This window comes from Spermophilus citellus (assembly GCF_964194105.1).
Source record: "Spermophilus citellus genome assembly, chromosome: 1".
Taxonomy (NCBI): Eukaryota; Metazoa; Chordata; class Mammalia; order Rodentia; family Sciuridae; genus Spermophilus; species Spermophilus citellus.
Window position 1 is genome coordinate 266,903,217 of NC_138182.1, and position 13,760 is coordinate 266,916,976.

The 13,760-nt window shown below is 38.3% G+C and overlaps 1 protein-coding gene across 5 annotated transcripts in view; it reads left to right on the forward strand.

Moving 5' to 3' along the window:
• RAI14 (retinoic acid induced 14) overlaps positions 1–13,760 on the forward strand; it is a 139,649-nt gene that overhangs the window by 111,953 nt on the left and 13,936 nt on the right. For 3 of the 5 annotated variants that reach the window (XM_081280640.1, XM_081280644.1, XM_081280642.1), the window contains 8 exons: positions 1,973–2,037; positions 5,711–5,768; positions 6,592–6,662; positions 9,110–9,216; positions 9,830–10,008; positions 10,251–10,279; positions 12,035–12,121; positions 13,257–13,343. In XM_081280640.1, the coding sequence (XP_081136766.1) occupies positions 1,973–2,037; positions 5,711–5,768; positions 6,592–6,662; positions 9,110–9,216; positions 9,830–10,008; positions 10,251–10,279; positions 12,035–12,121; positions 13,257–13,343 (683 nt within the window). The remainder of the gene's footprint in view (positions 1–1,972; positions 2,038–5,710; positions 5,769–6,591; positions 6,663–9,109; positions 9,217–9,829; positions 10,009–10,250; positions 10,280–12,034; positions 12,122–13,256; positions 13,344–13,760) is intronic. The other 2 variants (XM_081280641.1, XM_081280643.1) reach the window with 1 other exon arrangement.

Below are 13,760 nucleotides of genomic sequence, written 5' to 3' on the forward strand. Positions count from 1 at the left end.
GTCCAAGCTGGCCCACTAAAGCCTATTTAATGCATAATGTAACTAAAGTCTGCTATTATGCTTTATTCATCTTGGGGAGGGGTGTCTTGTGCAATAAATGAGGGAGAAGAAGAGAATATCTTCATCTTTCTACTTTCAAGGACCTCTTTCCTCTAATTTCTTATCCTCCTTCATCCCCATCCTTCTGGAGAGGGGCTTCTGCCTTTTGTTATTCCATCCCAACTAATAACACCCCTCATGCATACCCTTAAGAGCTCTTAGCACCTCTACTGAGGAATAGAAGGGATCTGTTCTTTTGAAGTTACAGACTTTTGTGCAGCTCATCATGATCCTATGATCCTCTGATCTTAAATATGGTGTTTTCTAGCCATGTGATCCTCTAATTAGTAAATTATGATTGGTTTAACAGAATGCACATCATTCCAAAAGGGGAACAGTATTTTGGAACTGCATCATCATAAAAAAGAAATTGTCTCTCTAAACAATTGGTTCTCAGCTGGGGATGATTTCGCCACCAAGGGTTATTTGGCGATGTCTGCAGACATTTTCAGTTGTCACAACTAGATATCTGGTAGAAAGAGGCCAGGGTTGTGACTTAACTTCCTATAACATATAAGACAGCTATCCACAGCAACTATCTAGCTTAAATACAAATGGGACTGAGGCTGAGAAATTCTGCTTTAAGCCTAAGTGTGAGTTTTCTACAGGTGTTATAGTGGGAATATCTTGGTCAAATGGTTTGGGAAATGTAAGCTATGAGTTTCCTAGGTATATTGGGTTGACTGGCCCCTCATTGTAGACATTTGAAATTAGCTTAGCCTCTAAATCAAATTAACAAGAAAATATATTGACAGCCTACTGTGCACAGCGATATTGTAGGCAAAAGAGATACAGCAGGTTATGACACAGAAAGTTCCTGTTGTGACCAAGTTTATATTCTAGTTGGAGGAGGGGCAGTTAACTATATAAGTGTATAACTGTGTGTGTGTGTGTGTGTGTGTGTGTGTGTGTATGTGTCTAAGAGAGGTTTGAAAGGAGTGATAGAAAGTGCAAGGTACATGAAGAATAAAGAAATAAAGCAGGGAGTGAGAATAAAAAGCATCAGGGAGGAAGTGGAATTTCCTCCAGTGGAGGAATATGGCCTCCCGTGGAGGTGATTGAAAGCGAGCTCTCTGGCTCTTCTAAGGAAGAGAACCCAGGCTAAACCTAGAGGAACTGCAAAGTCCCTGGTGGGGCTCTTCTGACCCTTAGGCTACCCCTAAGCCCCTCTCCCATAGAGTCCTACAAGCCCACTTGGCAGTGGGGGGAGTTGGTTAGAGTATTGGGACCATCCTTGAAGTTATCTGACCATCGAAACACTGATGCCTCATGTTGGAGTCACGAAGGGAACATAAAGAAATGCTGCTTTAGTGGTCTGTTGTTGTTTTCCAACTCTTCCCCTTCCTCCACTCAAGAACTTTAAAAATCTGAAAGCTCCTGGGAATGGCCAGTCAGGACCAGAGTATGTTTGAAGAAGAGGGAAATGAGGGGTTGAGTAGAGATTAAGTTTGTGGGTCTCTGGTATGTTCTCTGCTGCCCAGTGGGCTGTGTGTTTTGGGGTTTCTAGGCCTGGGGTGGTCCTTGCCTGGTGTGACGGTTGTGGACACGGGACATTTGGCACACACATTGACAGCTGAAAGCAGAACTTCCAAGCCTCATGTCATGAGTCTACCACAAGCTTCTGGCCTGGGGCTTAATTGCACCCTAAAAGAACAGCACTTGGAGCCTGTGAATGTTATCCAGTGGGCGGATGCTCTGTTTCTCCCCACATTTGTGGCATTAAAGAATGTGAGGCTTTACTCTCCAGAGGAACAATTCTGTCTTTGTTAGAGAACAATATATTTCCTCATAGTTGTCTTCAGTACAGAGAACGTGAAAGAGATGTAAAAAGTGTGGCCTTTTTCCCCCAACTTTTGCTTTTCAATCCCTTCAGGACACAGCGCTTTACACCTGGCAGCCAAGAACGGACACCACGAGTGCGTCAAGAAGCTCCTTCAGGTAAAAGGCAGCAGCAACTTGAAATTATGTGTCATTTCTAAAAGGTGACCTTATCCATAAAAAAAGAAATACCTCTACACACACACACACACACACACACACACACACACAACTTTTAATACTGTCTCAGAACCCGGGTTTCCTACATAACCTCCTTATTGACAGGACAGTCAGGGAGAAGATTGTTTCCATAGCAACTCCCCTGGCAGTGAAGAGGATCCTAACCAAAATTTGGAGTGTCTTCCTAGGAGTAGCCTCCTCCCCACACTTCAGTCAATTCTTTTTTTTTTTTTTTTTTCACTTTTCTGAAGGATTTGTGACCTCTATGTAGTCAGTTTTTACAAACTGCTGGAAATTCCTGCCATACTGGATCTCTGGTGTCCTGGTATTCTCCTCTATAAGTTATTAGTCAAGTGCAGCTCTTCTCCAGAAGCAAAATCTCAACCATTATTTCCTTGTATATAACTTGATGAGCTTTTAGTTCTTGATTCCTGTTTCAGTGTTTGGTTTTTACTCTTCTTTAGAATTATAAGCCAACTCCATGGTTTGATAACCTTGCCAGGAAGTTTTTAATGATGCCTTAAGGTGATGACATCCATAAATCTATAAAAAAGTATATTCAATGAACCCCTGATAACAATCCATACAGTTTCGTCCAGCTGTTGCTAGTCAAAATGCAAGCTGGCTGTTTTCAGGAACAGCAGAGAGCAATAAAATACATGTTTGGAGTACTGTCTGTTCTGTCAAGCTGTTGTCTCAGCCCCCACAAGCACTGTTTGGGACCCAGCATCTTGCTTTAATTTGACTTTGAATCTCTAATGCAGAGCTGTGGTCACATCCTTTGACTTGTCTGCTCAGTTGATCATGTAGCTTCCTGTCTTGCATTACATGCTGCTTGTTACTGCCAATTCCAGGAATGTTTAATCTTAACAGGTCATTGAAGCAAAACTCAAGAAAAATAGAGCAATGTCTCTGGTGCTACATTATAGGGCTTCCCCTTGAAGACACTGAACAGTGAGCTCTTTTTACCTGCCTCCTCCGGGCCATACAGTCTGAATAGATGAAGATCACTGTCTTGCCTGGGGGCTCTGCATGTATACCTTCCCGTGTGTGTGTGTGTGTGTGTGTGTGTGTGTGTGTGTGTGTTTTAAATCTCCATTCCCCTCCTAGCTTGGCTATCCAGACCTTGCATCTGACTCTGATTTTAAGGAAGATTTAACCTGACAAGCTGGAAGTCCTTGTGGGCAAGGACCAGATATTCTAGCCTCTAATGTAATTTTATATCTGGTTGTGCAAATGGGTTGGTTTTTGTCTGGAATCTTTGAAGCCTTTAAGCAGTTCCTTGTACTGTTCTAAAATTAGGCCAAAGCTTGGTAATTAGTAACTTGATCTCCATTCTTCTTACTACTAAAGGGCAGGCATTTCACTCTAAGGTAGTTTGATCTTCCCTCTTCCAACTTGAAAATTGTCTCACCAGTGTTCTTCCTGGGCAGTTATTCAAACATCAGCCTTCCTGTTAGGTCACTTTCCTTGAGCCCTGGACCCATCTAGTCAGTTCTTCATCTCTTGGACATCCAGGCTCTCTGTGATGTGACCTCCTGGTCTCCTGTTCCACCCTCTGCATTTAGTGACTCCTTCCACCCTCTGCATTTAGCAACCTTTCTGAGCTCTCTAGGCCTTTGCTGTAATTGTCTGTGAGCTAGAGATATTTCCCCTCTCCAGTAAACACCAGTTAAACATTCTGTCTTCTCAAGGCAAGGAGCACAAAGTTTTAGAGATTCTACAGATTCAAATGAACTCTCCCCCTCCCCCTGAGTGCTGGCTAGTCCTCCTACCCTTTCATATACCAAGTGGTCGCTGGGCAGTAAATATACGCATTGAGTGTAAACTCACAGAGGAGTCACTATCTTGGTGGAGCTCACTGTCCTGCAAACACAGACACAAACACACATTACAAATTGCAAAGCACTAAAGAGAAAGCCAACAGGGTACTGAGAAGTAGCAGTTCAGGGCAGCCTCATGGAGGAGGTGATATTTAAGCTGAGATCCCTAATATGCAAAGTGTCAAGGGGAATGCATTCCTAAAATAGCAAGTGCAAAGGCCCCAAGGCAGGAAAAATACTCATCAGAGAGGAAAGAAAGCCAGTGCATTAGCCAGGGGCAAGGCAGGTGACCAGTAAATGTGTCACAGAAGGCAGGGCCTTGTGTGTTTGTGATAGGCAGACTGCAATTAATCCTAAATACAGTGTGGAACTGTTAAAGGCTTATAAGTAGACAGTGACAGTCATAGTTCTAAAATATTATTACTATTGTGTCAAGAAGTTATTCAGAGGAGAAAAAAACAGAACGAGGGAGACCCACAAGGAAGCTATCTTAGCTTTCCAGATAAGAAGGTGCTGGCTTAGACAAGGGTAGTGGAAACAAGAAAGAGAAGAGGTAGATCAGAGGTGTGGTTTCTAGAAAGGATTGACAGGACCTAATGACTCATTAGATGTGGGAGGAGGAATAGAGGAAATCAGAGATGACTCCATCCATGGTTTCTGGCTTGTTGACTAGATGGAGGATGGTGTGGTTCAGGTGTGGTAAAGGATGGGGAGGAACAGGTTGGGCTTGGAAGAGGGGAAGTTTTGCCTTTGAAGTGCTTGTAAGACATCAGTGAAGTAGGCACAGTGGGTTTTCAAACCTGGTGCTCACAGGTGACATCTGAGTAAGATTGCACATTCTGACAGGTTGAAATCCTGGCCCTGCTGTTCACTGTGGCCTGATAAATTAACTTCTTTATGCTTTAATTCCTTTGCCTGAAAATGGTAAGAGTAGCATCTATCCAGGGTTGTTAGGAACCGTGAAGCAATTCTTTGAACACAGCTGAGTGCATGATAGCTCTTACTTACACAATACTTATGTTGTTGTTATTGGTAAGATGGAAATTGGGAATTCCTAGCCTCAACTTCTTGACAATATTTCAAGCTGCAGGTGTGGATGAGATCACTAAGGAAGAGTGTTTAGAGAAAGAACAGTGAAGAGGCCCCAGGTTTTATGTCTGGCTGGAGGAGGAGGAGTGGTCAGAGCAAACAGAAGTTTTCCAGGCAGGGACTTGTATTGCTGAGAGGAGGACTATTTGATGAAGAGGGAGTGGACTGCCACTGAGAGGCTAGTAAGAGGAGGACAAGAAGGCTATTGGGGTTGGAAACTGAAAGGTGGCTGGTGACCTCCGCTAGGACCATCTCCATGGAGACACCCAACTCCGTGGCTGACACTCAACTGCAGTGGACTCAGGAGTGAATGGAAAGCAAGAAGCATAGACTGCATGTTGGCAATTCTTAAGAGAGCTGGTTTTATGAAGGGGGAAAGAGAATTAGGTTAGGCAATGGAGAGAGAGATAGGATCAAGGTGAGAGATGCTAGAGCATGTTTGTTAGCTGGCCGGGGCTGTCCAGTGGTGACAGAGTGATGAAGTCAGAGGAGGAAAGGGCAGGCAAAGCAGCAAAGGATCAATTGGCTGCCTAGGTCATGATTATTTGGTTAGTCTCCAGCCCCAAAAAAAGGCTGTAGGAGTACAGCAACTGGAGCTTGTTCCCTTCCTAATAAGACATCAGACCTTACAGGAAAAGAATGAACTGAATAGAATTCTTGCAGGATATTCTAATATACATATTTACTATTTTTTCTTATAGTCTAAATGCCCAGCCGAAGGTATTGACAGCTCTGGGAAAACAGCTTTACATTATGCAGGTAACTTTCCTTCTCTTATTTGTCCTCTTCTGCCATAAGAAACACTAATTTTCCATTGTCTTTATTCAGGCCATTAACCTTACAATACTATTCCTGAGATTGTTTTCTGTCATCACTCCTAGAATTTCTCATTTTACTCAGTTTGAAAAACATGTTGAGCTTTACAAGGAGCACACCTAGAATTCATCAGTTGCCTGCCACACAACCAGAAAAGGTTGTCATGGTTAACTTATTTTAACTAGGATTGAGGATGTAGCTCAGTAGTACAACGTGTGCACAAGGTTCTGGGTTCAATCCTCAGCACCAATTATTTAATTAATGTGTATGTATATGCAATTGATTTATCTATATGATTTAAATCTCTTTTTAAAGAGATAATCAGAAGTACTAGTGGATTCAGGTTTTCTGTGATATAGATTTTTTGATTTGGTGATCATGATGGACATCAATCAATTCTATTTGTCAACATTTTGTTTTAGCATCTGTCATGCAGCTGAAAGTGACAAACGTTGACACTGAGCTCTCAGGCAATTAGCTGTAAAAACTCTTTTATTGATAATTGTGGAAAAGCTAAGTCTTATGAAAAGATAAAACAAATGTTTGCCAAAAGGTAGTTGAAAGTGACTGGCTGTACGTCCAGATAACTCTGAAATGAAGCAGTTTTCAAATACCTCTTACTTACCTTCCTAATACTATTTCTGTTGAGTGCAGCTTGAGTGAATGTTTGATTCCAAATCAAACACAAATTTCTTAGAGGCGTTGATGCCCTTGGTTATGTGAGTAGCTTTGTGAGTGTATGATGTTTGTGTTTTCCCTCCCTCAGCGGCGCAGGGCTGCCTACCAGCTGTTCAGGTCCTCAGGGAACACAAGAGCCCTATAAACCTCAAGGACTTGGTGAGTACCCGGTGGCCACCAGAGATGAAAATGGACAGTGGTTTCTAGAGCATTCTGAGAGTCACTGAGACTTTAGAGACCCAAGTATCTTAAAATTTCTATTGCTTTTCAACCCAGGTCTTCTTCTGCAAAATGGTTTTCTGTATTATACCTCCATTGGTCCCTAAATTATTAATTCATTTTGCAGCATGCACTTCTTTCCTGTGTATATTTGTTTCTAAGTATATACATGTATTCTGCCATCAACCTGAATATGAATAAAACTTACTTTGTTGATTTGTAAAAGTAAGAAATAAGTCCAAATGGAAATTCTGATGTTTTCTTTCTGCCCCCCATGTATTACCTTGGAAGCCTTTTGGTTAAAATTTTCCAACTTTGAAGACAGAAATATTTCTATCCTATTGTAACCTCACAGTGTTATTTTGAGAATAAATTTACATGTCTTTATGTACGATTACAGAGTCAAATTTCATGTTATAGCTTGATTGACATGTATGTTGTAAAGTGACTCGATAGACTGTAAATAAATCCATATTCTGAGTCTTATTAGTAAGGGTTGAACATCCCTAATCCAAAAATCCAAAATCCTAAACACTGCAATTTCTGAAACTTTTTGAGCACCAACTTGATGCCACAAGAAACCTGTTCCACACCATGAAACTTTGTTTCATGCACATAATTATTAATAATGTTGGATAAATTACTTCCAGACTATGTTTACAAGCTCTTCATGAAACATAAGTGAACTTTGTGTTTAAACTTGGATTTCATCCACAAGATATCTCATTATTTATAGGCAAATACTCCAAAATCCAAAAATATCCAAAATCTAAAACACTATTACTTCATGACCAGAAAGTACTATAATACTATAACTTTATAGAGACAATGCCTAGTATTTTAATCAGCTGTTTTCCTGTTACGCTCAAAAGACCTGATAAGAACACTTCGAGGAGGAAAATCTAATTTTGGGCTCATAGTTCCAGAGATCTTTGTCCACAGATGGCTTTGAGATGAGGCAGAATATCATGGCAGAAAGATGTGGCAGAGTAAGGCAGCTGAGGACATGATAATGAGAAAGTAGGTAGAGAATGCTGCTTAATAAGGACAAAATATAAACCCCAAAGGCACACCCCCAGTGACCCACCTCCTCTAGCCAGACCTTACCTGCATACCATTACTACCCAATTAATCCCTATTGAGGGATTAATGCACTGATCAGTTTAAGGCTCTCGTAATCCATCATTTCACCTCTACACTTTCTTGCATTGTTGCACACACATGAGCCTTTGGGGGACACCTCATAACTAAACCATAACACTTGAAAATCTGTCTGAAATTGTACTATAAGACTTAATTCTGCCAGGTGTGGTGGCATAGCCCTGTAATCTTCCCTGTTTGAGAGTCTAAGGCAGGAGAATCACAAGTTTAAGGCCTTACCTCTTAGAGAGACCCTGTCTCAAAATAAAAATAAAATAAAAAGGGCTGAAATATAGTTCAGCTCAGTGATAGAACACTAGTGAGGTCAATCCCCAAGATAGAAATAGAAGGGGGGGGAAAAAGATTTAATTGTTAAATAGCAATTGTACCTTTTTAAATCCCCATTTTTAACATAGGTTAGGAATATTGTGGTTAATCTTTTTTTCTTTTTCTATGTGAATGTTTTTAACTTAAAAATTACTGGTGACTTGCCTGTGGGGTTGTTCTCTCCACAAAAGACAGGATAATACATTTTCTTTCCCGTTTGTGTCATTTTTACAAGGCTCTCCTCAATCTGGATTACAGAAATACTTACCTATATGTTCTTGTATTTTTCTCATTTGTTTTATATTGCAATGTTTTCATTCTCAATCCATTTGATATAGTTTATATACAAGTTGGGGATCTAATTTTCTTTTTCCAAAAGGATTGCTAATTGTCATGACAAGTAATTCTTTTTTATCCATCTTTTATCTTGTCTTGTGTTAATTTGTTATGTTTTGGCACCTATTAAAATTATGAAAGGTATGCCTTCTGAGAGGAGTAGAATGACAGCAAGTAGGTAGTTCACTGGGAAGAAGCTGCCTAGAGCAGTAAGTCCTTTTGAGCCATGCAGAGACAAGTCCTTCATTTCTCCAGAGTCATCCTTCAGTACATGATACTCTTGCCTTAAGCCTGAACACACCTTGAGTTTAATGCTTTCTCCTGTGATCACTCAAACTCAGTGACAGCTGAGGGAACAGGCAAGCAGCCCAAAAGGTAAGGTTTCTAGGGAAATGCTAACAGAGAAATTCTACAAGAGTTGGCCATGATGTAATGGTGGCCATAAAGGGCCCTAAAATATCGTGATGGATCAAATATTACACCAGCAGTACAAGTCATGGGGGTACCTGGGGAAAGAACAAGGGTCTCTGTGATTCTGGCATTTGGTGTTAAAGTTAAAATCTAAATCAGAGTTTGTCTCCTAGGATGGGAATATCCCGCTGCTTCTTGCAGTACAAAGTGGCCACAGTGAGGTCTGTCGCTTTCTCCTGGATCACGGAGCAGATGTCAATTCCAGGGACAAAAACGGAAGGTACTGTATAAACAGGCAAAAACCATGTGACTTAAGTGATGCTGACATTCTGAGTCTTTCACAATATCATAGATGTATTTTGAATGGTTTGTTATAATGTGTTTTAACTTGTTTCTTTTTAAATTTTCTACCTTTTTAGTAATCAATAATCTGTTTCCACTTAAAAATAATGTTTCCCAGACTCTGAGCATCATTGATGACTGGATCTGTGATGAAACCATTAAATATTAAAGTTGATTAAGCTATTTCCTGTGTCTTTTCATGAAAAATAAGTAAACATACTGGTTACTTTTGAAAAGTCTTCACAATGTACAGGTTCTGTAAAATACTTGAGGTACAAGGGTAAGATTTGTGGCAATCATCAAATACTATCATTTTATATCAAACAGTACAGTAGATTGTTTCTGTTATTTGACTAAATATGGTTTAACATTTAGATTTAATTTGCAGTTTAAAAATAAATATACCACCTAATTTCATCTTGATAGCATTTCATTTTGAATCTCCCAGATGATTAAGTAAAGGTTTTTTTCCCTGTTTTCAGGGCAAAGAATTTCTGAGGAAAGAGTTTTACATTTATTTAGTGCTAATTTTGTGTCTCCCTTTTCTTTAGAACTGCTCTCATGCTGGCTTGTGAAATTGGCAGCTCTACCATCGTGGAAGCCTTAATTAAAAAGAATGCAGACCTAAACCTTGTAGATTCTCTTGGACACAATGCCTTACATTATTCCAAACTCTCAGAAAATGCAGGAATTCAAAGCCTTCTATTATCGAAAATCTCTCAGGATGCTGGTATGTGAAAGAAAATAGTCAATGTTGTTTTAAATTCATGTACTCCATTTCCCCCAAAGGATAAAGGAATTTGTGCAATATATATTTTATTATTCTTTTAAACATAGTCTTGAAGAAAAATGAAGTGTTAAATGTTGTGTATGATGTGTGTGTGTGTGTGTGTGTGTTTCCACCCAAAGCAAATATGAAATATGAGTCATTATGGTTCTTATGGTAATTTTCTTTCACTTTTTCTTCTTTAGACTTAAAGACCCCAACAAAACCAAAGCAGGTATTTATCTATTGGGGGTAGGGATGTTTTTATCTTTGTTTGTGAGTATTTGAAAATGTTTATAATAAACTCTGTAGTTCACTAGAAAAGTGATGATGACTACCTGGTGTGGTGGCATACACCTACCCGTGTATCCCAGAACTCAGGAGGCTAAGGTAGGAGGATCAAAAGTTTAGTGAGGCCCTAAACAATTTAGGAAGACCCTGTCTCAAAATAAAAAAAATAAAGCCAGGTGTGGTGGTGTATGCCTGTAATCCCAGCAGTTTGGGAGGCCCAGGAAGGATTGCAAGTTCAAAGCCAGCCTCAACAAAAGCGAGGTGCTAAGCAACTCAGTGAGAGCCTGTCTCCAAATAAAATACAAAATAGGGTTGGGTATGTGGCTCAGTGGGTGGGTGTCCCTGAGTTCAATCCCCAGTAACTCCACCCTAAAATTTAAAAAGGTAAAAATAAATTTAAAAACAGTCTGGGGATGTAGCTCAGTGGTAAAGCACCCCTGGGATTAATCCCCAGTATCAAAAAGAAAATAGAAAAGTGATGATGACTATGTGGAAGATACTTAAGGAGTGCAATGTCTTTGGAATAAATGATTCATTATTATGAGGTGGTAAATGTTTTCTTAATGATTTACCTTATTTCAAAAGCATATAACTTTAAACTTGCTACCTATATATTCATCTTTTTCTGAAATGTACTAATGCTTCCCACTGGTGTGGGAAATTTGATGTGGTTTAAACACTGAGACTGAATAATAATGTTTTAACTACTTGTAATATCACATGGACTACAGACCTATAGTCACAAAAATGCTAGCTATTTAATGAAAATAAGAGATTGAACTTTTCCTTTTATTTCTTTTTCCCCCCTAAAATTTCACCTAGAGTTAAATGCTTGTATTATCATATGAACTACAGATCTGTCACTACGAAAATGTTAAATACTTAATGAAAATAAGACACTTAGCTTTTCCTTTTATTTTAATTGTTTTTCACCCTAAAATTACACTTAGTATTACTTGGAGTAGAAATTTAGACGTTTGCCCTGTTATTTTGGAATTTTTCTAGAAAGCATGTTGTCACTAATAATTTAAGTTTGGTTGTTCTATTTATGTATACATCAAAGTTCTTAAAAAAATTATAGACAACAAGTAATACTGAATATATTATGTGCTAACTGTATTCCTTGCCAATAACTTTTAGAGATGAGGTTCCCCCTTTCCCTCATGTTTACTTTCTTTAAAACAAAAGGTGGATTTGGGGTAAAAATGGGAGTTCATAACCCAATTGATTCTAATCTATGAAATATGATTTGTCATGAGTTTTGTAATGTTGTGAACATCCAATTAAAAAAAAAATAACGATAAAAAAAAAAAAAAGAAACAAAAGGTGGGTGGTGGAAGTCATGCAGAGATGTGGGAAATCCCGGTGTTTTGCATTAAGATGGAAAGTACATGTGAATGTAATCTGGGTTCTGATTATGGTAGACAACTCTTGTCCTCTACTTTCCCAGTTTTCCACACCAACTTAATCTGGTTTTGTCTGTTTTTAATCTTCTTGCTATGAAAGCATGGACTGCTAGAAGAAAATGTAGAGCATGCATATTACTGTGTTTTTGTGTTGATAACAGATTCCAGGTCTTGATGGATTAAGAAATGCATGGGCTATAGAGGTTTTTCTCATTTGTTTGATGAAGCTACTTGCTCAAACTTTACTAACCTAACTAACCCTCCTCCATTCTTTGGACTGTGATAACTTTCAGCATGATCAAGTCTCTAAAATAAGCTCAGAAAGAAGTGGAACTCCAAAAAAACGCAAAGCTCCACCACCTCCTATCAGTCCTACTCAGGTAAAAACCAAAGCAAACCAGCAATCAATAAGCAGAAAACAACAATAGTTTCATCATTTTGCGTTTAGGTCATAAAGTAATGTTTTAGACCTGACCCTTAGTGCACATTTAAAATTTTCTTAAATTTTGTAGATTACAAATTGTGATAAGAAGGATTTTGATAATTAGTATGGAAATAATGTTGACTTTCATCTGTTTCAAAACTGGAGGATTAAATAGTATCTTTTTTAAAAGCCTCAAGGAAATTTCTCAAAATCTTATGACAGTCCAGGCACAGTGGCACATGCCTGTAAATCCCAGTGGTTTAGGAACCTAAGGCAGGAGGATGGTGAATTGAAAGCCAGCCTCAGCAACTTAGCAAGGCCCTAAGCAACTTAGCAAGACCTTATCTCAAAATAAAAAGTAAAAAAGGCTGGGGATGTGGTTCAGTGGTTAAATGCTTCTAGGTTCAACCCCTGGCACAAAATAATAATAATAATAATAATAATAATTTAAAAATAATCTTATGATAGAAATTTTTCTAAGATAATAATAAGTCAGCCTATTTTTAGTTCCTCATATTAATAATTCTAGTAAGAGTTAAGGGTAAGATAATGAGTAGTTAGTGAGGCAGTTAGATGAAAGTGAACTTAAGTTGGTTTCTTAAAACATTGCTAAAATGTGTCTTTCTAATTAAATTTATAGTTGATTAATATTAAAAATAGTTTTATTTCTGAACTTATAAAAGCTACTTCATAGAGAAGGAAGCACATAAATCTGTGAAATGGCAAACAAAACAGGTTGGGGTTTATTGTTTAAAATCATGTCATAAAAAGAATAATCTATTCAAATAATAGAAATATCTCACTGATAAATAATTTTAAATATATGTTAGCATGAAATACTATTCATTAATACTATTCTCAGCCTATAATAGAAGTTTTATAGATTTAAAAAACTGATTCTAGTTAACATAGGAGCAAAGTTATACTCTGAAAAACTCAAAAATTATTTGATGTAGCTGAATTGCCTGTGTTAACTGAAGCTAAGGGTACTTACGTGAGTTTAGTTGCCTAGATGTTGCTTCAACAGCACTAGAAAAGAAAACACTTTGAGGACATATTCTTTACTGGTGGTTTTCATTTTCTTCTTTTAGTTGAGTGACGTGTCTTCCCCAAGATCAATAACTTCAACACCACTTTCGGGAAAGGAATCAGTATTTTTTGCAGAAGCACCCTTCAAGGTATTTCCTTTCTATATTCAATTTTGTTCTTGTATTTTACGATACACCATAGACTTGCTTTAAGTTATATAACACTGGACAAATATAAATAAAGTAGAATATACTTCTCAGTCATTTGATCACAATCTTTTCATCATGAAGGACCCCTTGATTATTTTTCCTGGCTTAGACACTGTAAAACAAGAATAGGGAGAATTAATTTCAATTACTAACCAATAATTTTCTTCAATAGGAAAAAACAGACAAAGTTACTTACCGAATCCAAAAAAATAGAACTCATAAAAGCAGAATACAATGGGGGAATAGGGAGTGGGGAGGTTGGGGATATGTTGGTCAAAGTGTACATCTCAGTTCAACAGGAGAAGAAATTCAAGAGATCTATTGCACAATATGGTGGCCATAGTTAATAACAATATG